The sequence below is a fragment of the Nymphaea colorata genome, chromosome 4 (assembly GCF_008831285.2).
Source record: "Nymphaea colorata isolate Beijing-Zhang1983 chromosome 4, ASM883128v2, whole genome shotgun sequence".
Lineage (NCBI taxonomy): Eukaryota > Viridiplantae > Streptophyta > Magnoliopsida > Nymphaeales > Nymphaeaceae > Nymphaea > Nymphaea colorata.
Window position 1 is genome coordinate 17525027 of NC_045141.1, and position 24719 is coordinate 17549745.

General features: G+C 38.0%; 1 protein-coding gene across 7 annotated transcripts; it reads left to right on the forward strand.

Moving 5' to 3' along the window:
• Positions 1-1777: 1777 nt before the first annotated feature.
• LOC116253326 (amino acid transporter AVT1A-like) lies at positions 1778-22555 on the forward strand. Of its 7 annotated transcripts, none has more exons than XR_004172124.2 (12): positions 1778-2133; positions 2854-3119; positions 3324-3538; positions 3932-3955; positions 4057-4237; positions 4332-4551; positions 4634-4769; positions 4857-4876; positions 4997-5048; positions 5583-5626; positions 5757-5819; positions 5910-6089. XR_004172124.2 is itself a non-coding variant. In XM_050077699.1 (12 exons), the coding sequence occupies exons 1-12, from the start codon at positions 1916-1918 to the stop codon at positions 22223-22225; spliced, it is 1626 nt and encodes a 541-aa protein (XP_049933656.1). In that variant the 5' UTR covers positions 1778-1915; the 3' UTR covers positions 22226-22548. The 7 variants fall into 7 exon arrangements, 5 of the variants coding, with proteins under 5 accessions (XP_049933656.1, XP_031482291.1, XP_049933658.1 ...); XR_007573313.1 differs by having other exon boundaries at positions 4997-5142; positions 5583-5681; positions 5910-6008; XM_050077699.1 differs by lacking the exons at positions 5757-5819; positions 5910-6089 and adding exons at positions 21980-22042; positions 22133-22548 and having other exon boundaries at positions 4997-5142.
• Positions 22556-24719: the final 2164 nt, after the last annotated feature.

Genomic DNA, 24719 nt, shown 5'->3' on the forward strand with positions numbered 1-24719 from the left:
GGTGGCGTGCGATGATGGAGGATCACTTCTCAAAAAACAAAGGATTTAATTGACTGCAACAAGAGAAAGGTTTGACTGGAACAAGTTACTCAAGATAAAGGCACCATGGATAATTTCTCAGAACTATTAAGCCAGTTTCCGTAACATGCTTTCCTCAAATCAACTGAAGCTTTTAGATCGATCCATCCGCAACTTACTCAATGGCCAAGGTCGAACTCGTTAATTTATCCAACAGCAAAAGAAAACAAATGTGGGCATGAAGAGAGAACAGATTTAGAGCATTATCTGATGCAGACGTAGATCAGACAACAATGCCACCAAGGAAAGAACAGACCAACGTCAAAAGCCTTCCCGAACCAACTGGCTGTCGCGGCTCTTCTAGACCGCTGAAGAATGAGGACAAAGCGTCGCCGCAGCAATTTGCCTATTGCAGACCAGATGTTCATGACCTTCGTGTTTTTTATTTACCATCCGTTGACGGATGCTTATAGAATTCGAATACATGGTATTGAATACACAGACATTAGAATTCTGGGTATTTAATACCCGATAGTTTTCAAGTGGAACAAAAGTTATACACACCCTCTTGACCCTTCTAGTTTCATGTTTATTTGTGCATGAAAGTTTTTTTGATGCACATCTTGATGTAAGAATAAGGCTGAAAGGCTTACCTACGCTTAAAGTTATAAAGTAGAACTTTGTTCCCGATATTAAAGTTGCAGAACCTATTATAAAGTCTCGTTACATTTGAATTAAAGTTCATCTCCGCAATAGAATACCTTGCATTCACACGTGCCTGATCATTGATCCCCATAAATCAGGCGAGTGAAAGCGATGGTCCATGAAAGCAAAGGTGCTCTACAAGTGGACCAAATTTTGGCTTATAATTAGAACTTGCATCCATGGAATAAGCTTCTTTGCTTATGTCACCATATTATTACCTCATAGGAGCAGAGCACGAGTATTAATTCTCTAGAAAGATCATATTCCTCGGTCTCTTTCTTCTCCAACCATGATCTCTGTTTCGGTAGTTTTGTCTATGAGATGGGGTAGATTACAGAAACAATGATCGGACAGCAATCTTGCAAAATTCTTCCGCTCCATGTCCACAGAAAGCTGCTCATATCTTCACCATAAGCTTCAGCCTTCTATACCATAAGGTTTAGTCTGGGAGAGTGGAAAACTCCATTCATCCAAATATAAAAAAGTTGTCTATTTTTTCACCAGAAGCTACTTGAAGTTTCTGAACCACACACACCAAGTAACTCTTAAACGGCAGAAAACAAAACAGGTTTTTACGGTTTGGAAATTTTAGATTTTGCCGGCGATATTGTGAAAACTACAATGATACTAATCTTGTTAAAATTAAAACAAATTTAATAAGTTGCTAAAGAGAAGTAAGTGTAAGACGAGGCAGTAAGTGTTCGAACATGGGAGTTTTTTTTTTTTTGGTATTGGAATAAGCTGGTCTAATCCTTAAACAGTTCTTTGTCTTTGAAAAATAAATTTTTATATATTTTATGCCGTTAATTATATTATCATAGGAAGTATATGCCAATTATGATATTTTATAGGAGATGCCTAAATTCAAGTTTATCTTAAAACAGGAAAAATTGCATATCCAAATTTTCAAGGAAACAAGGTTTAATGTTTGTGGGGAGAGGGCCAGGGATGTCCTTGGCCGAGAAATTCACTGACGGTCCAGTGACGGATGCACTCCACTTGGCGCGCGTAAAAACGAGAAATTTAACCGTTAAGGGGCTTTGCACTCTCTCACCTTCTCATCCGTTTCCCATTTGGTGCTGCCGGGAAGGGCACTCTGGAATTATTCTGAAACTCAGGATAATCAATAGAGGCTTGGATTAGGAATTGGATTCCTGACTCTGAAGACATTCATCTCTTTTTGAACGAAGAGATGGGGAAAACGAAGGACGGCGAAGTGTTCATGGAGGAGGAGGAGGAGGACGAGTTGAAGGATGGAGATGCTTGCAGCGAGAAGAGTTCGCAGGTGGAGACCGACGTCGAGATGCAGGAGACGAGCGAGGATGATGACGAAGACTATGCGTGGGAGAAGAAGGTGAATCATTCTCCTTCTTCTGTCTTCTCCTCTAGTCAGTGGCCTCAGAGTTACAGGTGATGCTTCTGTGTCTTATTCTTCTTACATTTCTTGACCTTGGTGCTGCTACGCTGTGTTAGAATTAGCATCCTTTGTTACTTGGTCTAGTAGTCGAAAGCCGAGGAAAGACGAATTTGGTATATGAATGTTATATCCCTTTTGCCTCGATGAATGCTGTGCCGGTAATCTGGGAAAACTGATTGAGTTACGTGAATGATGTATTCATTTTGACGTCTTCAACTTGCTGATTTATTTCATATTTTTGGATTCTTCTACACTTCTCAGAGTGAGCCTTTTTATGTGGAAACTGCCTAGTCTAGTGTTTTACTGTTCCACCCAAGCTATCTGAAAATGTTGTAAGAGTCGAAGATTAACGATATGATTTTGAGAGTGGGGAGCTAGTTTTTTTCTCTTTCGTCTGCTGTTGTGCTGTTTAATTTTTAGGAATTCAGTCAATCCACGACGTTGCAATTCCACAGAATTTTGACGTTTCAAAAGGGAGTCGATTATGGTTTGGACTTTCCCTTTTGGTTCAAGGGAGTAGGGACTTGATTCCTAGACTAACGCGACTTATTCACCCTTCAAATTGGCCATATCTGGCTTCCGGGGAGGAAGTTTATCTTACTGCAAAAGAACTATATCGATGAAGAATTTGCGTAAATTATATAAGCTTTTCACAGCCTTGAAGATTTTTCTATTGGTTCAATATGCTTATGAGGCGCAGCTTTTTCAAACAGGGAGTCGGTTGATTCGTATACAATCTCTGCGTCTCCATCGTTTGGGCTTCTTCAACAGAGTCCCAGTATCCGGTATTCAAGTTTTGGTGGCAATGAGTTTGAAGCCAAATTGCCCTTGTTACCCGAGGACACTATTGAGAAGCAAGCCTCAGAGAAAACATCGAGCAAATCCAGATTATTCCAGGAGTCATGTCACCTAAATTTGCAGTTCTCCGGAGAAGGACTCGGCATTCAAGGATGTAACTTAACCCAGACCATTTTCAACGGTAAAAAGGAAAAATTTGTAGGCAGCATTCAAAAGTTACGTACATTCCTTTTCACAACACATATTGCACGATTTATGTATGGTGGCAGCGTTTCTCTAAGAGGGTTCCAGATTGCTCATTAAGATTTGAAAATAATCTTTAGGATTGTCATTTCCCTTTTAAGTCTTTCCTGCTGCTTTGTCTAAAATGGAGTCTTTTAACCAGGTGTTAATGTGATGGCGGGTGTTGGACTTCTTTCTACACCATATACAATCAAAGAAGCGGGATGGGCGAGTTTGCTTGTCTTAGCTTGTTTTGCAGCAGTATGCTGCTACACAGGCATCTTAATGAGACGTTGTTTGGAAAGTAAAGATGGCATCTTGAGTTACCCTGATATTGGAGAAGCTGCATATGGAAGATTTGGGCGATTTCTTGTGTCTGTAAGTAATACGAACTACTCAAGTTTTCAAGATGAGTTACTCAGTACAGAATTAGTAGTTGATCGAGGTTGAATCTGAGTCGCTTTTCCTGTAGGCTTGCAGAATGTGTCTTTGCAAATATTCACTACTGCTATCTGTACAGACAATAGAGAACCAAATTAGTAAAATATAACTGAAAATATCCATTACAGAATATATGCATGGTGCTCTACTTGCACTAATTTTCAAGTTGTCTGTATTTGGTTGAAAGAATAGGACAAAAAATGCTGTGTTTTGTCTTATTTGTTCATATGACGGTAGAAGTATATTTTTAAAACCCTGCTTTTTTCTTAGGCAAATGAATCGTCTTACTCTTACCATTTCTTTTCTAATGGTGTTTCTTTCTTCATACAGATTGCTTTATACATGGAGCTGTTTGTGAGTATGCTATACGCCTTTAAATTCATTTTCTCTAGACAAAACCATATGGACCATAACGTGGTCTCGCCTTTCTTCTCTCCTTTGTCTCTATGGTACAGTCATATTGCGTGGAGTTTATCATTTTGGAAGGTGACAACCTGACAAGGTTATTTCCTGGCACTGCATTTGATTGGGCGGTAATCCGTGCTGACTCTGTTCACTTCTTTGGAATTCTAACTGGTCTCATCGTTCTTCCAACAGTTTGGTTAAGAGATCTTAGAATTATGTCTTACCTTTCAGGTGCGGTGTGGTTTTAACCTTTTTGTATCCATTATTCTTATGTATATCAACTTAACAAGTTTGAAGTTTTAACAGTTTCATATCCATTGTGCAGCTGGTGGTGTTCTCGCGACCATTTTAGTCTCGCTTTCAGTGTTTGTTACGGGTACCACTGATGGTATAGGATTTCGTCAAACAAGTCCATTTATTAGGTGGGGTGGTATCCCCTTTGCAATTGGTGTGCATGGTTTTTGCTATTCTGGGCACTCTGTTTTCCCTAATATATATCAATCAATGGCTGATAAAACAAAATTCAACAAGGCATTGGTCATTAGGTAGGTAAACACTGTTACCTAATGGCATCACGATTTACAATTAATGTGTCCCACATTTCTCTGATTGGCATCTGTTCTGCAGCTACCTTTTGTGCACTGCAATATATGGTTCAGTTGCAGCAATGGGATATCTCATGTTTGGCCAAAGAACACTATCGCAAATAACCTTAAATTTGCCAAGGCATTCTTTTTCCTCAAAACTTGGACTCTGGACAACAGTGAGTAACTCGTTTAATTTTTCTACCTTGCCTTTCCGGTTGGCGTGTTTGTCTTAGAGTAATATTGTTTTCTGTTTCATCCTTCAGGTAATTAATCCTTTGACCAAGTATCCTTTTACTTCCAAGGAAAATTGGAGATTGTGGAGATAAATGTTTTACTCTGTACTAAACACCAAATGTTCAGATTTTGCCTTTTTGCAGTAAGTTGCTTCCTTGACATCAAATAGGTATGCTTTATTGCTCAATCCCCTGGCGAGGAGTCTTGAAGAATTGCTTCCAGTAGGGACTCGGAATGAGTTTCTCTTTTCCATGCTCATACGGACAGGACTTGTTGTTTCAACTGTTTGTGTTGCATTTCTTCTGCCGTTTTTTGGTATGTGGATAGAAATTCATACAGGCTGAGATTCTTCCATATGCAAGCGAGAGAGAGAGAGAGAGAGAGAGAGAGAGAGAGAGAGAGAGAGGCTTTTTCATATCAAAATTGACAAAGTAACTATGACCTTGCAACTTACAGTCTATAGAACGTGTGCAGATTCTAGGATTCATGAGCACAAGAATTACTGTATGTGATAATACAAACAATTCTTATCCAATGGAATATTATGTCAACTGAAGTATTCCTACCTTCCCTTCCTATGGGTTTCCACTTTCCAGACTTGCTGCAGATGAAGGCTCCCTAATTCAATATAGTTTTAGAAGATGAAGACTGATATTGAAAAACAACAATTAGTATATAATGCGATGATTATACATTGTTCTGCCTATTTTTCATCAATATAGTGGTTTTATTTTCTTACTGCCTCATGCTTGCAGGTCTGGTTATGGCCTTAATTGGCTCTCTTCTCAGTATACTTGTGGTAATAATCTTGATGGCATTTTGATCTACCTCACATTCTTGGATTGTACTTCTAGGTTCACTTTTTTATTCCTACTGATCACTAAATCGGCCAGCCATCTTTCCCTTATCTGACCTTTTGTTTGTTACAGGCCGTCATCTTACCTTCACTCTGTTTCTTGAAGATTTCAAAGAAGGAAGCTACAAACTTTCAGGTCCAATGCAACATGCTTTTATGTGAATCAAACTCCTTGAGTTGCTGATTCCTTTATTTGATTTTGTGTTGCTTGTCTCTTGATAATAAGGTCATCCTGTGTATAACAATTACTGGATTAGGCATCGTCAGTGCAGCTCTTGGGACGTACTCCTCTGTATCTAAGATCCTGCAAAACTATTGATTCTCACCCCATTGCGGTCAGCTGCCTTTGTCCGAAAGAAATTCTGACCTATTTTTCCCGTCTACAGAACATAAGATGGGAAGCACACCTAAATGCTGGATTTTCGTGGATAAATAATGTGTTTATTCTAGCCGATCTTTCAGGCAGAATGCCAGAACCAACTTGGCAACAGAACTTGACAAATGCCAAACAGTATGGTGACTGAGGTAATGTAATCAGATCAGAATCTGGATGAAACCCATGGCAGAGGCGCCAATCTCATTTGAGAATGTGGGAAAGATGGTCACCTCTCTCTCTCTTTCTCTCAATTTCTTCTTCATTGTTATGACTTCATGTGAGGTATAGCAGAACCCAACAGCACATTACTTGGTTTGGTGGACGTGAATAAGCTGGAATCACAAATGAGATCCTCAGACAAGTAGCTTGGCAATTTGACTATATTTAATCACAAGCATTAAATTTTCTTCAGTCGACTCAATTCACATCTAATATAATATTAAATCTTGCAATATGGGTTGGGGAAAATACTGGTAATGGCCTTAACCTTCTATTTTGTCCTTTACCAATATGCGCAGAGTTGTAAACTAAGCTCTTATGTTGGATCATGTGAAGAATTTCTTGAATTCAACTTCAGTCTGAGACTCGCATAGTCTAATTTATCTATGGATCTGCCTTTGCCCGTGACTTTCCGGGTGAGCAAGGGGTATTAATCCCACCGCCCGAAAAAGGCCCGAAGGCCCCCCCATTCCCCCTGCCTCCGGGGTCCTGAGCTGCGTCGGTGTCAGCGATAGCAACGGTGCACCCTTCAGCTTAGATGCCGCGCCCTACCGCCTTAAGACACAGGAACATAGCGCCCACGGGAATCGAACTAGAGACCTGCCTTAATACAGGCCCCTAGCTCAACCAGCTACGCTATGGTCATTCTTTTCTTCTTATAGAAATTCAAATTCGGAGAGCAACTGCCAAGTGTTTGCCTCTTTCTATCGAGTTAGGAACACAAAGACATTAAGAAGAGAGAGGACCTTATGAAACCTTATGTACGTGCAAGTTTGGCCGATGCCCAAGAGTGACTAGGTTGATATGTCGAATACAAATTTATTTTGGGTCTTGTTAATTTCACAAGTATTTTTAGTAGCGGGCGCGACGAAAGTTTTGCAGCATTAATTCAATGCTGAGAAGACGAGCATGATTCACTAATTAGTAGACAAGAGAATCAAAGTTGAAGCCTTCAAGGTCAGGAGTTTATACTAAAGGTCTTAAAAAATGTCCAAGAATGCCTCTCTATCATTTAACGAGTAAAGGATTATCATGTTGCTAGACCCCAGATTGACCATTTCGTTCTTCTGTGAGGTTTTCAAAAATGTTCCTTGTGATACTATTAAATACATTTCATATTCATCTTTTCATTTTTACAGTTTTTCGGACTCATCCTGCACTTTACACCTTTTGGCTATTGCCTTAACCTTTGATCTTGACACATGTTGTCTTTCACATAGGTTGGAGTCCTAGACAATATTGACTATCTATCTGCACTTCGATATGTAAGTTAAAGCATAAAAAAGACATACCTCATAGATACTGAAAGCGGATCCAATAGTCTAGCAAGATGAGGACGAGTAAAAGCACGCTTTTGTTGAACGATAGGGTAAAATACTCCTGCTTATCTAACACTGAATGCATCGAGCGACTAAATTTGATAGATATATCCTTAGTCGATTGGACATCCTTATGGATGGAATTTTTCAATTAAAGAAAAATAGGAGCATGCACTTAGAAAACTTTAAAAGATCAAAAACATTTTGAAAGGAAAACTCGTAGGGTTGTGGATGATTAGAAAAGTACTTTTGTCATCCTATTTTGAAATGTACGTTTTTCCTTGCCGTCATTATTCTAGTTTTGCATTTCTGCACGTTCATTCTTACGCCATTTACCTTAGAATTCAAAAACCCAATATTATGGATTACTTATAAAATAAAATGGTAGTCTTACCCGCTTTCCTATGACACATCTCTCCAGAATCCTTTTAATTAGACACGTACTAGTTATGGTTTTTTCCTTACACTTCAACAGTTGGTACCCTATTAAAGATTGAAAGACATTTTAAAAGCTTATAAAGGAAGTTGATAAAGTGACTAGTTGTTTGAGGTTTTGATATTTTTTTTTTTTTGGTTAAAACCAAACCTACTAGAAAGTGGATCTAGTCATTACAATAGTATCAGAGCATGGTTGTCTGCAGAAAACGACAGACGAACACTAGGGATTTTTTGGAACGTTGGGATGGCTGAAGGCAGAAGCCTGGTTTTCAGCAAAGGGAAAGGGGTAAACCACTGTGGTTTTGATGTTGCAGAAGAGAGAGAGAGAGAGAGAAAGAGAGGGAACAAAATGCAACGTGTGAAGAGGATTACCCTCTATCTTCCCATTCTGATGGTGTTGTCAACAGCGTCAAGAAGCTGCAGCGCCGGGAGATCTCCTCCAAGGGCAGTTGGCTCTTCAGCAAGAGCAACGCTCGAGAGAGGTTTAGGAACATACACTTACAGAGAGGGGGAGCGGGAGAGCGAGAGGGGGAGTGGGAGCAGAGAGGGGGAGTAGAGAGTGAGAGTGAGAGGGAGAGGGAGAGGGGGAGCCAGGAGGGGGAGAGGAGGGCGGGAGTCGGGCCGACCCATTGGGCCCGGCCCGGGCCAGGTTTTTTCGGCCCGATGCCTAGGCTTAGTCTTCAGCATCAAATGCTTATAAATAGAGTTGGTATAAATAGAGTTGGTAAAGTGATTACTTGTCATTAAACCAAGAGAATTTATGTGTGTGCTTTAAGAGAGTAGATTGTAACACTCTTAAAGTTTAGTATGTATTAAAGATTATGAAAAACCTTCAAGTGCTTATAAATAAGATTGATAAAGTGATTGATTATTCTGATTTTTAACTTTTTTTTGAACTGAAACCAAAACTACTAGGAGGCAGGTCCAGATCTGTTGGACCACCGGTGTATGAATGACTCTAACCGTTCATATGATGCCAGTAAGGGGAGCAGCAAATTAATATTATTTTTCACTGATTCTTATGGTTGGGTATAAAATATTATTTTGCACTGATTCCGGTATGGAGAATAATAAAAGACATATAGTATGCTGAGATGATGTCATTAGACCATGAGAGTTTATGTGTGTGCTTTAATGAGGTAGATTGTAACACTCCAAAGTTTAGTCATGGTATTGAAAATTGTGGAAGACCATCAAGTGCTTATAAATGAGGATGCAGGACGGGTCAAGGTCCGTCGCACCAAGGAACTCAATCTAGTGAAAAAGTTAATTTAATAGTTCATATGATGCCAATAACCGTGGAGCAGCAAATTAATATTATTTTGCACCCATTTTTATGGTCGGGTACAAAATATAATTTTGCACCGATTTTTATATTTGGGTATGGAGGACCGTAAAAAACATATAGTGTCTTGGGATTATGTCATTAGACCCCGAGAGTTTAGGGGCGCGTTGCCAAAGAATGGTGGTATCTTATTTTTTACTTCGGAGGAAGTTTGGACTTAGGTAATGAGGAATAAATAAGCCTTCGTATACATGTGGATCAACAGTACCCGATATGATGTTAGGAGAGAAATCAAATTTGTGGGCATAAAAAATTAAAGGTTTCTATTTTTTTCCAAGACAGAGATGACAGTGAAAAGGTACATGTCTATTTCAATGGATGGTTTCAAACTCTGGTATTTATTAGACAGCTAGAGTATATAGATCTATTCCGCTTCCCGGCATGAATATTTTCTCTCACAAAGCTGTGAAGGCGTTGGTTGTTTATTGCGCGGAGGGCAATACGGCTTTTAGGAAATGATATTTTGTGATCTAGAGGTGCCCGACGTGTAAAAAAGAGGTCGATGGATTTCCTACAAGATTTTCTTGGGCTCTTTTGTTTGGTTTGGTTTCTGTTTCTTGTAGGCCCTGTTATCAGTTCATTCATTCCGAAAGTGGTGCCTCTCAGTTTGGATTGCTGCTAGTAATGTTGAAATTCCCCTCTCTCTCTCTCTCTCTCTATATCTAGGTGGGAACAGATTGGGTAAAATTTAATTGCATAGAAATTACTCTCAAATTCAAGAACATCTTTAACACGACTAAACTGTCCCCCATCTCAAAAGCAAGAAATGAAGAAAATTTACGGACCAATTCGGGCATGTCATATAGAAATTAGGATTAACATGTCTTTTCTTTTGAGCTTTTATGATCTTGTTTATCAAATCTCACGCGACATATAGTGGATGATCTATGTGGTCTACATGCATCTTCTAAGATTATATTTATATATATACCCTTTAAACATAATATTTGAAATATGTATTTTTTTTTAAATCTAACCTTATCAATATGATCATAAGGACATGCTGATGCAAAATATATATTAAGTTGAGTTTGTGTTAATAGTGTTTTTATAAATGAATGACCTGACTGCAGGTCCTCTTCTTGTGCTCCTGAATATAACAGGATAACAACACAACAATTAATCCTCTTGTGCTCCTGAATATAACACAAGAACAACACAACAACTAATCCACCACTTGTTTCTTCAAGTAGTCACAAGGCATGACACAAGACAGCAAAGATTAAGCACACCACAAGAAAACTTTCAGTATCCTTGAAAGTCTTTCTCACACACATACCCAAATGGCAATATATATATACATGACAAAAAAAACTGAAAAATAAATGACATGACTCTTGGTGATTCCACTATAGCCATAACTGACATATGCATTAAAAAACAAAAACTGAAAAATTAAAATTGGCAAGCTGAAGAGGCACTTGTCATGTGCATGATGGAATTATTAGGGAACCTAAAAGTTGGACGCTTCACCTTCTTCATAAAGACCGCTGCACCTTTTATTTTTTGCATTTTCATCAATCTCATGTTTCGTCAGGACATGGTGTTGCTTAAAACGTTGCATTCTGGACCGTTCATGCTAATATTATTGCATTCCCAGTAAGAGCCTTGTTGATTTCACGGTTTCACCCATTTTTCATGCAAGTCTAATAGATATAAAATGTTAGAAATGAACCGTTCATGCTAATTATATTAATATCTCGCATTGATCTCTGTCCTTTTCATTTTGCCCTTATTAGGTGATCAATACCCTTACCAAGTATACCTTCAGTTCTGATAATATTTATGGATTATTGCACAATGCCCTCTGGTAAACCAACTCAAATTTCATGCAGAAATTGTTAACTTGACATAAAACAGATACGCGTTAGTATTAATCAAAGTGCCTTGAGGAGCTGCTTCCAGAAGGGAAACAAAATGATTGGGTGGTTTGCGTGCTAATGAGGACAGGACTGGTTATTTCAACTATTTGTGTCGCATTTCTTTGACCCTTTTTCGATATGCGTATCCTCACTGGTGCATATGATAAATTTACTCTGCATGTTGTCGAAAGATTAATAAACCAAAAGTTTTTCTTGCAGTTCCCAAGTTCTAAACATGTGAATGCAGTCCAGGATAGTGCATAAGCATCCTAGTCTGTTTGACAATAAATAATAGCTTAAGTTAGTCTTCCTTCCCACAGTGCTATGGTTCCAGGTCTATTCATTGCATTGTTCGGCTCTCTTTTATGCTCACTTATGGTAAGAGCCGTGAACCGTAAAAGCACATTTTACAATGTGAATAAACTTATAGAACTTTTTTTCTTGATTTTTGATAAGCACACTTCGTCTGTTGCTATGCTCATCACAGGCTGTCATCTTTCCTCCTCTTTGTTTCTTGAAGATTTTAAAGAAGACAGCAAACTTTGAGGTAATTCAGTGAAAAAATGTGCTTTTACGGAGCACGTACTCCTCTCTGTCTCGGATCCCGCAGAGCTTCTACACGTGATCTCAACAGTCTATCCAAGTCAACTTTTGTTTCCATTTTATCTCAACTGTAAAACTTTGATGGCAGACGGACACAAATAAATGAATTGCTTATTTGCAAATAATTTGCAGGACTCAGGTTTCGCTTCTGCAAATAGTTTGATCTTGCGAAAAAGCCTGGTTCACATATAAGACCAATGTAATTTCACATTCCGGGATAAATATGTTGGGGTGTGGAGTCTGATCCATACAGGATCATACTTAATAGGTGAAAATTTTTTGTAAGAGTATATATGTAATTTGCATTTTCTTGAAACTAACGAAAGCTCTCCTGATGTTTAAATTTTCTTTTTCTGCAGCTTAATGAAGTTCACAACTAACTGCATAAATTCGTCAGCCAACAGAGTAAAAGGTATATTTTTCTGCCTAGAAACACGTCTGATAACCTCATCATATTCCACTCCGCTTATTGCCAACGATGAGGAATTCCACGATGGTGGGCTACGATGCAGGCCATCAGCCCTGTGAGAAGCTGATCAAAAGCATTCCATGCATTTCTGAATTTGAGAAAGTGGGCATCTTCATTTTGATATTTTATGGTGATTTAAAAGTTATATTGCCCTTGTACATATCAACTGCGGCGCTATGATAACGGGGAGCAGTACTGGTAACATGGATCTTGGGCTGATATAAAAGGAGTGGAGATCGTCAGAATAAGCACAAAGATCATCTTTCAATTAGATAAAGAGAAAGTAAATGTCGACGCTACAACAAACCAAGATTCAAATATTGTACTCGTTACTGTAATGCAGGACATTTATTTAAGGAAAACTCACCACTCACGATCACGAAAATAATGCTGGTGAAAAATGTGATTCCCCCACAACGGCAATACGAACATAAAAAAATATCAATTTTCTAAAAAGTCAAAAAGTCCCCCACGTGCCCAGTTAGTATCCGATAAGGATAGATACGAGCATGTTCTATGCTGTTTAAACAAGCAAGCTTTAGCTGCATTGTGTACTAATGCAGCTGCTTTGGAGAGGAGGGTTTGGAGAGATGGTTTGGGCGGAAGGATGAAATACTCGTCATATTTACCCAAAAAATATACCATGGTTAACTTATTTTATGATCCCAATACCCCAACCCTTCATTTTGAATCCAATATAACCTTGAAAATGGAAACGTAGGTAACCCATTTCACTTATTTCAAAATTCCAGACTTTACCTAGATGCCCTTGTGAGCAGAGTTTCTAAAAAAAAAAATCACCGTAAAAGAAGCTGGATGGACAAGCTTGCTCATCTTAACTTGCTTTGAAGCCATGTGTTGCTACATGGGCATCCTCATGGGATGTTGTATGAGAAGCAGGGGAGGCGTTACAAGCTATCCAGCTGCTTATGGAAAATTCAGGAGTGTTTTTGTACTTGTAAAGTAACTTTAATTCTTCTAATCCTCAGGTGTTTTCATAAATATAACAAGCAATGAAAAATTTGTTTTCATTAAACCTGCATGAATTTTCACCAAGAAAGGCCATCGATAGCCTTGGTGACACAAAACGTAAAAAAAACTTAAATAGGTGAAGTTTCCATAATCTTGGCAACAATAAGCATGAGAAACTAAATCTGATTTGAAAGAAAGATTTTATTTTCTTTTATCATTAATTTTAATTGATCTTGTGTCTTAATGTAAAACCAAACCGTTGCCTTTCAAAAACAGTGTCTTAATGTAAAACCGTTTTTATCTTTACCGCCAAAATAAGCTTAAGTAAGATCATATTGGAATAAAAAACTACAGCTTGTAATATTGTTTACAACAACATCTAAGAGCTCATAATTCATTTTTGTAATTTGGAAAACGAATGCCACAAGAAATCCTACTGAGAATGTTATGAGAAAAAAATTTGAGAGGTCTCAACTTAATAATAAATCAGGAAAAACACAACTAATCTCAGCAAGATCCCAAACGTTGTTTGGAAAATTAAAGCAAAAAAAAAAAAAATTCTTTTCTTAATCAATACGTGGTACGCTGAAAAATACACACACACACACACATATATATATATATATATATATATATATATATATATATATATTGGATAGTGACCTTGAGCCCTATCTTCACATTTCGTAACTACGAGGAAGCCCACTCACAGTTAAGAGATAATCTTGCTAAACTGTTTTACAAGTGAAGATTTTATTGAACAAAATCAAGAGTTTTACATCCAAAGTTAAAAGGTTTAAGTTACATCCTAACATCTCTCAGGCATGAGGAAACCTTGGGAGGCGGTCTATAAAGGCCCAGCTAGTCTCAAACATATGATTAATCGTGAGATTACCCTAGCAGGTGCCTCCCAAAATCATACCCATGAATAACCTATCTCTGCTGCTGTTTTTTTACCTTCCTCTTCTTCCTTAGATGAAAATTTGATCAGGGGTGCCGTTCTGCATATATATATATATATATATATATATATATATAGCATCTGAATTTTGGCATCCAACAGACTATTAAACTACATTTGAAATTTTAAACTGTATTAAGGCTGATACCCATAGATTTTCATGGTTCCAGATACAAAATGGAAACCGTGGAATTACAGGTACTCATATTGTAAAAGAGCAATGCCTAGATTTTGAATTATTAAGCATTAGAATGTAATAGAAATGTGGGCCTCTGTCTTACGACTATATATACAAAAAAGGTAGTTGGTCCCCAAAGGCAGGATTCTAGTTAGTTGTTGAGAGAATCAAAGAATATCCAACCGGAAGTGTGGGGAATAGATCTGCGCCTTTGTGAAGAACTAAATGTAATAGTTACTCCAAAAGAGATGACTCCTGACGGATATAAAATAGGAAAAAAAAGGAAGAAGAACAGGATGACAACACGATTCCCTTCATTGTGATGCGCAGAATCTGACAGTTCCAAAATGAAAATTTACGTCTAATATTCGAATCGTTATATGATTTTTTCTCACCGAATTTGATGTCTAAATCTGGTTGCATGGAAAAAATTTGTTATTTCCAAATCTCAAACTGATCTTCAAATCCAAGTAGCTAGGATTATCCAATACCATTAATTGATTATTGAAATAATTATATTCTAGCATCTGAATCCAACCCACTAACCCCCAACTACATCTGTATAAAACTTTATTGAGTAATAGTTTAATTTTTTTAGCTTCTTCTTTCTGTTTCTTTCCTTTCCTTCCCTTCCTCTTTGGACTGAAGCTCCTTCAAACATATCTTTACTTATGTATCCTGTACTTTCACATCTGCAGTCACAAAAACCAGAGACAAAGCAAGGGAGCTGGCAGGGGCCATGGCCTCCTCTCACATTTTGGAAAAAACAAAAATTATAGTTATATCTTTTAAAATTTTTAATGTGGCCCATATAAAAATTTTGAAAACTATTGTTTGGCCCATGAACAAATTTTGAAAATACTATTGAGCCTCCCCACAAAAAAAAAAAATTCAGGCTCTGTCTTTGATAAAAAAACAATAATTTTACTTATATTGAGCACATTTGCTTCCTTTTTTGTTGAAAGTCGAAGGTTTTCAACATGATCCAACAAGTCGAGCAAAGATGTACCTTCGAGGTAGACCTACCTTTTGCCGACGACCTTTCCTTTTTCTTTTCGCTTGTACGAGAACGACCACCTTTCCTTTTTCTTTCCTTTTTCCGACCACCTTTCTTTTTTCTTTCCTTTTTCTTTTCGCTTGTAGAAGAACATCAAGCTATTTGTGTCGCTTGCATCTGATCTGGAAGGCATTAATAAATATTCGGTGCACATCTCTTCAAAAGAGGAAAGGGGAGAACCCAGGTCTTGCCCATGATTTTTTTTTTTTTTGGGCTTTTTTTTTCCAATACTTCCCATTTAAACAGATCTCCTTTGGTTTCTCTTCCCCTCTCAGGACTGTGTTGGACTTCACTTCAAAGAGGCCAACGTCGGTTTATGATTGGAGTTTTTATGATACTCATTTTCTTAATTTAAGCATGCTTACTTGTGGAGTGGACCTTGGCTGTTGGGCTTCTAATAGGCATGACTCCTCGCATAGGCCAAAGCCTCGTGTCCCATCTAAGGATGAAGTAAGGCTTACGGAGTGTTACCAACCAAGTCTTTCCCTTGGAGCACCAAAAGAACAAGTCTTGGGCAGGGTGAAACATGAAATACAAAAATGTAATTATGAAAGAGATGGCCGCAGAGAGCGTTCTTCGCACATACTCGTAACGTAAAATTAAAAACCACAATCAGTCAAGCCACCTTGTCATTAAAAGTCATCTCAAAGTCGTTATACTCAGCTCAACCACATAATGAATGTTGAAAAATAATAAAATATAATAAGAAATAGTTAAAAAGGTAGCAACTAAATAAGTTAAAGGAGTTAAAAGAAATGAGATAGATTTAACAAACACAAGTCAAAGGAATTGAGCTGGAGCTGGAGCTGGAAACTGCAATGTTGACTGTAGCCTGTTTTATGAAGCTCGACTCAGGTTTGAGCTAAGCATAAGTTTTCTTGAGTCGAGTTGAGCTTGAAACTCTTCTCTAAAACTGGACTTAACTTCGACCCAAGCTCAAGCCCAAATTTTCTAAGACTAGTCAATCTCTAACTGGGTTTAATGCAGCCCAATATTCATCCTCCAATCTCAAAACTGCAATTTTAATGGGTGGGAATTCGTAGTAGGGTTGGATATTTCTGATCCGAGCCCATGGACCTATATATATATATATATATATATATATATATATATATATATATATATATATATATATATATATATAAGGGCGGAGGGAGCACTTAGGTCATGGCCTCACCCCAACTAACTGAAAAAAAAATACAATGAAAAAATAAAAAAATTTTAATTGTGCAATGTATTTTTTAAACTCGAGTTCAGTTTGGCCAATCCGAATCTGAAGTTGGATTATTGGACCCACTCTTAATAAAACTACCTTGTTACTTTCTTTTTATAAAAAGAAGAATCTGAACTGTGGGAATTTGGGTGGAACAAAAGTTTCAGGTCTCATATATATATAGTTTCATGTTTATTTGTACAAGGAAGTTTTATTAAAGCATATCTTGATGTACGAATAAAGCCGAAAGGCTTACCCAGGGTTAGAGTTATAAAGTAAAACTTTGTTCCCGATATTAAAGTTCCAGAACCTATTATAAGTTCTCGTTACATTTGAGTAAAAGCTCATCTCCGCAATAGAATACCATGCATTCACACGTGGCCTGATCATTGAACTCCATAAATCAAGCGCCTGAAAGCGAAAATGGTTTACAAGTGGACCAAATTTTGGCTTATAATTGGAACCTGCATCCATTAAGTAAGCATCTTTGCTTATCTCACCAGATTACCTCATAGGAACAGAGCACGAGTATTAATTCTCTAGAAAGATCATATTCCTCGGTCTCTTTCTTCTCCAACCATGATCTCTGTGTCGGTGGTTGTGTTTATGAGATAAGGTGGATTACAGAAACAATGATCGGACAGCAATCTTGCAAAATTCTTCCGCTCCATGTCCACAGAAAGCTGTTCATATCTTCATCATCCGGGCAGTGGAAAACTCAGCCCATCCAAAATAAAATAAAAGGTTTGTACCGTTTGGGAAGTTTAGATTTTGTCGGCGACTACAATGACACTAATATTTGTTAAACTTAAAACAATTTTTGTAAGTTGCTAAGAAGAAGGTGATGTCGTAATATGAATGTGATTTCTCGCGAACTATTATTACGGTAAGGCATGGCAGTAACTGTTCGACCATGGGAGTTTTTTTTGTCTTGGAATAAGCCTATCAAGTGGTCTAATCCTTGAACGGTTCTTTATCTTTGAAAAATATTTTTTATATATTTTACGCCGTTAATTATATTAACGTAGGCAGTATATGCCAATTGTTATATTTTCTGGAGTGAGACATAGAGATGCCTAATTTCAAGATTATCTTAAAACAGGAAAAATTGCAATATCCGAATTTTCAAGAAAAAAAGGTTTAATGGTTGTGGGGAGAGGGCCATAGACGTCCTTGGCCGACAGCTTTACTGACGGATGATTCCACCTTTCCGAACACTCCACTTGGCGCGCGTAGGAACGAGAAATTTGCCCGTTAAGGGGCCTTCCACTCTCTCACCCTCTCACACGTTTCATATTTTATCGGCTCTCTGCCAAATTCGCGCTGCCGGGAAGGGCACTCTGGAATTATTCTGAAACTCACGATAATCCATAGAGGCTTGGATTAGGAATTGAATTCCTGACTGTGAAGACATTCCTCTCTTTTTGAACGAAGGGATGAGGAAAACGAAGGACGGCGAAGTGTTCATGGAGGAGGAGGAGGAGGACGAGTTAAAGGATGGAGATGCATGCAGGGAGAAGAGTTCGCTGGTGGAGACTGACGTCGAGATGCAGGAGACGAGCGAGGATGATGACGAAGACTGTGCGTGGGAGAAGAAGGTGAACCATTCTTCTTCTTCTGTCTTCTCCTCTAGTCAGTGGCCTCACAGTTACAGGTGATGATTCTGTGTCTTCTTCTTCTTACATTTCTTGACCTTGGTGCTGCTACGCTGTGTTAGAATTAGCATCCTTTGTTACTTGGTCTAGTCGAAAGGCGAGGAAAAACGAATTTGGTATATGAATGTTATATCCCTTTTGCCTGGATGAATACTGTGCCGATAATGTGGGAAAACTGATTGAGTTACATGAATGATAGATTCATTTTGACGTCTTCAACTTGCCGATTTATTTCATATTTTTGGATTCTTCTCCAGTTCTTAGAGTGAGCCTTTCTATGTGGAAACTGCCTAGTCTAGTGTATCACTATTCCACCGGAGCTATCTGAAAACGTAGTAAGAGTCGAAGATTAATGATATGATTTTGAGAGTCGGAGCTAGTTTTTTTCTATTTCGTCTTCTGTTGTTTTGTATAATTTTTTGGAATTTAGTCAATCCACTACGCTGCAATTCCACAGAATTTTGACGTTTCAAAAGAGAGTCGATTACGATTTGGACTTTCCCTTTTGGTTCAAGGGAGTAGGGACTTGATTCTTAGATTAACGCGGCTTATGCACCCTTCAAATTGGCCATATTTGGTTTCCTGGGAGGAAGTTTACCTTACTGCGAAAGAACTACATCGATGGAGAATTTGCTTAAATAATATAAGCTTTTCAGAGCCTTGCAGATTTTTCTATTGGTTCAATATGCTTATGAGGCGCAGCTTTTTGAAACAGGGAGTCGGTTGATTCGTATACAATTTCTGCGTCTCCATCGCTTGGGCTTCTTCAACAGAGTCCCAGTATACGGTATTCAAGCTTTGGTGGCAATGAGTTTGAGGCCAAATTGCCCTTGTTACCCGAAGACACTATTGAGAAGCAAGCCCCAGAGAAAACATTGAGCAAATCCAGATCATTCCAGGAGTCATGTCACCTAAATTTGCAGTTCTCTGGAGAAGGACTTGGCATTCAAGGATGTAACTTAACTCAGACCATTTTCAACGGTAAAAAAGAAAAAAAAATGTAGGCCGCATTCAAAAGTTACACATATTCCTTTTCCACATCACATATTGCACGATTTATGTGTGGTGGCAGCGTTTCTCTAAGAGGGTTCCAGCTTGCTCATTAAGATTTGAAAATAATCTTTAGGATTGTCTTTTCCCTTCTAAGTCTTTCCTGCTGCTTTGTCTAAAATGGAGTCTGATAATCAGGTGTTAATGTGATGGCGGGTATTGGACTTCTTTCTACACCATATACAATCAAAGAAGCGGGATGGGCGAGTTTGCTTGTCTTAGCTTGTTTTGCAGTAGTATGCTGCTACACGGGCATCTTAATGAGACGTTGTTTGGAAAGTGAAGATGGCATCTTGAGTTACCCTGATATTGGAGAAGCTGCATATGGAAGATTTGGGCGATTTCTTGTGTCTGTAAGTAATACGAGCTACTCAAGTTTTCTAGATGAGTTACTCAATACAGAATTAGTAGAGTCGCTTTTCCTGTAGGCTTGCAGAATGTGTCTTTGCAAATATTCACGACCGCTAATCTGTACAGACAATAGAGAACCAAATTAGCAAAATATAACTGAAAATATCCGTTACAGAATATACGCATAGTGCTCTAATTGGACTAATTTTCAAGTTGTATATATTTGGTTGAAAGAACAGGACAAAAAATGCAGTGTTTTGTCTTATTTGTTTATATCAGGTAGATGTATATGTTTAAAACTCTGCTTTTTTTTCTTAGGCAAATGAATCGTCTGACCATTTCTTTTAAAAATTTAGAAATTATGGTTATATGTCAAGCTTTTGTAATGGTGTTTCTTTCTTCATACAGATTGCTTTATACATGGAGCTGTATGTGAGTATGCTATATGCCTTTGAATTCCTTTTCCCTAGACAAAACCATGTGGGCCATGACGTGGTCTCGCCTTTCTTCTCTTCTTTATTTCTATGGTACAGTCATATTGCGTGGAGTTTATCATATTGGAAGGTGACAACCTGACAAGGTTATTTCCCGGCACTGCATTTGATTGGGCGGGGATCCGTGCTGACTCTGTCCACTTCTTTGGAATTCTAACTGGTCTCGTCGTTCTTCCAACCGTTTGGTTAAGAGATCTTAGAATTATGTCTTACCTTTCAGGTGTGGTGTGGTTTTAACCTTTTCATGTCCATTATTCTTATGCATATCAACTTAACATGTTTGAAGTTTTAACAGTTTCATATCCGTCGCGCAGCTGGTGGTGTTCTCTTGACCATTTTAGTCCCGCTTTCGGTGTTTGTTGCTGGTACCACTGATGGTATAGGATTTCGTCAAACAAGTTCATTTATTAGGTGGGGTGGTATCCCCTTTGCAATTGGGGTGCATGGTTTTTCCTATTCTGCGCACTCCGTTTACGCTAATATATATCAATCAATGGCTGATAAAACAAAATTCAACAAGGCGTTGGTCATTAGGTAGGTAAACAATGTTATCTAATGACATCACGATTTACAATTAATGTCTCCCACATTTCTCTGATTGGCATCTGTCCTGCAGCTGCCTTTTGTGCACTGCAATATATGGTTCAGTTGCTGCAATGGGATATCTCATGTTTGGCCAAAGGACACAATCTCAAATAACCTTAAATTTGCCAAGGCATACTTTTTCCTCAAAACTTGCACTCTGGACGACAGTGAGTAACTCGTTTAATTTTTCTACCTTGCCTTTCCGGTTGGTGTGTGATGCTTAGATTAACATTGTTTTCTGTTTCATCCGTCAGGTAATTAATCCTTTGACCAAGTATCCTTTTACTTCCAAGGAAAATTGGAGATTGTCGAGATAAAAGTTTTTTCTCTCCCCCAACTCTACAGTGCAAAACAAATGTTCAGATTTTGCCTTTTTGCAGTAAGTTTTTTCCTTGACATCAAATAGGTACGCTTTATTGCTCAATCCCTTGGCGAGGAGTATTGAAGAATTGCTTCCAGTTGGGACTCGGAATGAGTTTCTCTTTTCCATGCTCATACGGACAGGACTTGTTGTTTCAACTGTTTGTGTTGCATTCCTTCTGCCGTTTTTTGGTATGTAGATAGAAATTCATACAGGATAAGATTCTTCCATATGCAAGAGAAAGAGAGAGAGAGAGAGAGAGAGAGGACGTTTCGTATCAAAATTAAGAAAAAACTATGACCCTGCAACTTACATTCTATAGAACGTGTGCAAATTCTATGATTCATGAGCACTACTAAGAATTACTGTATGTGATAATACAAACAATCCTTATCCAATGGAATATTATGTCAACTGAAGTAATCCTACCTTCCCTTCCTATGGATTTCCACTTTCCAGACTTGCTGCAGATAAAGGGTCCCTAATGCAATCTAGTTTTAGAGGATGAAGACTGATACTGACAAATAACAATTAGTATATAAATGATCATGCATTGTTCTGCCTACTTTTCATCAATATAGTGGTTTATTTTCTTACTGCCTCATGCTTGCAGGTCTAGTTATGGCTTTAATTGGCTCTCTTCTCAGTATACTTGTGGTAATAATCTTGATGGTATTTTGATCTACCTCACATTCTTGGATTGCACTTCTAGGTTCACATTTTTTATTCCTACTGATCACTAAATCCGCCAGCCATCTTTCCCTTATCTGACTTTTTGTTTGTTACAGGCCGTCATCTTACCTTCACTCTGTTTCTTGAAGATTTCAAAGACGAAAGCTACAAACTTTCAGGTCCAATGCAACATGCTTTTATGTGAATCAAACTTCTTGAGTTGCTGATTCCTTGATTTGATTTTGTGTTGCTTGTCTCTTGATAATCAGGTCATTCTGTGTATAACAATTGCTGGATTGGGTATCGTCAGTGCAGTTCTTGGGACGTACTCCTCTGCATCTAAGATCCTGCACAACTTTTGATTCTCACCCCATTGGGGTCAGTTGCTTTTGTCCGAAAGAAATTCTGACCTATTTTTCCCGTCTACAGAACATAAGATGGGAAGCACATCTATATCCTGGATTTTTGTGGATAAATAATGTGTTTACTCTAGCCGATCTTTCAGGCAGAATGCCAGAACCAACTTGGCAACAGAACTTGACAAATACCAAACAGTATGGTGACTGAGGTAATGTAATCAGATCAAGAATCTTGATGAAACCCATGGCATAGGTGCCAATCTCGTTTGAGAATGTGAGAAAGATGATCACCTCTCTCTCTCTCTCTCAATTTCTTCTTCATTGTTGTGACTTCATTTGTCCGTTATAAAATAAAACGATAGTCTAAACCCGTTGACTATGGCACATCTCTCTAGAATCCTTCTCATTAGACACGTGCTAGATATGGTTTCTTCCTTTTAGGACAACTCTAACATTTGATGTTGGTACCATATTGAAGATTGGAAGACGTCTTTAAAAACTTATAAAAAGGTTGGTAAAGTGATTGGCTGTTTGGGCATTTAATATTTTTTTGGGTTGACACAAAACCTAATAGGGAGTGGATTGAGTCATTACATTAGTATTAGAAAATGGTTTGACACTCGCTCCAACACACATGGAGCATGTGCCTTAAGGGTAAACTTTAACCCTCCAAAGCTTAGGGTTGGTAAAGTGATTGGTTGTCCTAGTTTAACCATTTTTGAGATGAAACCAAAACTATTAACGTGTTGGACCAAAGACCTCAACCTGGTGTAGGAGCGAATCTAAGGTTCATATGATGTTTGCAATTGTGGTGCAGCAAATTAATATTATTTTATGAAATTCATATGGTCGACTATAAAATATTGTTTTTCACCGATTTCTATGTAGGGTATGGAGGACAATAAAAGACATATGGTTAGACCATGAGAGTTTATACGTTTGCCTTAAGGAGTATATTGTCACTGTCAAAGTTTAGTTCAGTACTAAAAATTGTGAAAGACCATCAGATGCTTATAAATGAGGTTGGGCAGTGTTTGGTTGTTATGGTTCTTAACATTTTTTGAGCTAAAACCAAAACTGTTAGGGGCCAGGTCGAGATCTATTAGACCAAGGACTTCAAGCCGGTGTATGAGTGAATCTAATAGTTCATAGGATGCCAAGAGTTGTGGAGAAACAAATTAATATTATTTTGCACCGATTCCTATGGGTATAAAATATCATTTTGCATTGATTTTTATGTTCGAGTATGGAGGACAGTAAAATCATATAGTGTGTTGAGATGATGTCATTAGACCATAAGAGTTTATATGTGTGTCTTAAGAGGGTAGATTGTAACACTACAAAGTTTAGTTTTATATTGAAGATTATGAAAGACCTTCAAGTGCTTATAAATGAAGTTGGTAAAGTGATTAATTATCCTGGTTTCTAACATTTTTCGAGCTGATACCAAAATGGCTAAGAGGCGGGTCGAGATCAGTCATTCCACTGGTGTGGGAATGAATCTAACAGTTCATATGATGCCAGCAACTGTGGAGCAACAAATTAATATTATTTTTTGATGATTCTTATGGTTGGGTACATAATATTATTTTGCACCAATTTCTATGTTTGGGTATGGAAGACAATAAAAAAATGTCTTTGGATGACCATGAGAGTTTATTCGTGTGCCTTAAAGGGGTAGATTTTAACACTTCAAAGTTCAGTTTAGTATTAAAAATTATAAAAGACCTTTCAAGTGCTTATAAATGGGGTTAGTAAAGTGATTAGTTGTCTTAGTTCCTAAGCTTTTTTCAAGATAAAACCAAAACGATTAGGGGGCACGTCGAGATCCGTCAGACCAAGGACCTCAACCTGGTGTAGGAGCGAATCTAATAGTTCATATGATGCCAGCAATTGTGGAGCAGCAAACTAATATTATTTTGTGCAATTTCCTATGGACGAGCATAAAATGTCATTTTGCACTGATTTTTATGTTCGGGTATGGACCACGATAGTTTAGGGTGCCTTGCCAAAGAATGGTGGTATCTTATTTTTTATTTCGGATGAAGTTTGGGCTTAGGTAATGAGGAACAAATAAGCCTTGTATACATGTGGATCAGCATACCCAATCAGATGTTTAGGAGAGAAATCAAACTCGTGGGCATAAAAAGTAAAAGTTTCTAATTTTTCCAAGACAGAGATGACACTCAAAAGGTACATGTCTATTTCAATGGATGGTTTCAAACTCTGTTATTTATTAGACCGCTAGAGTTTATAGATCTCTTCTGCTTCCAGGCATGAATATTTTCTCTCACAAGGCTTGGGAAGACAGAGTGCAAACTGAAAATAATATAAAAGGAACATTTTATAAGTTTCCTGGCCGATGTCATCTTTGCTACCAGGCTGAGGAAGAATGGGATTTGCCCTCTCATGCATAAATTTTTGACGTCACTTCACATTTGCACTTTGTCATGCTAAGAGAGAATTCAATTATTTCAGATGTTCTAGTAGGGCGACT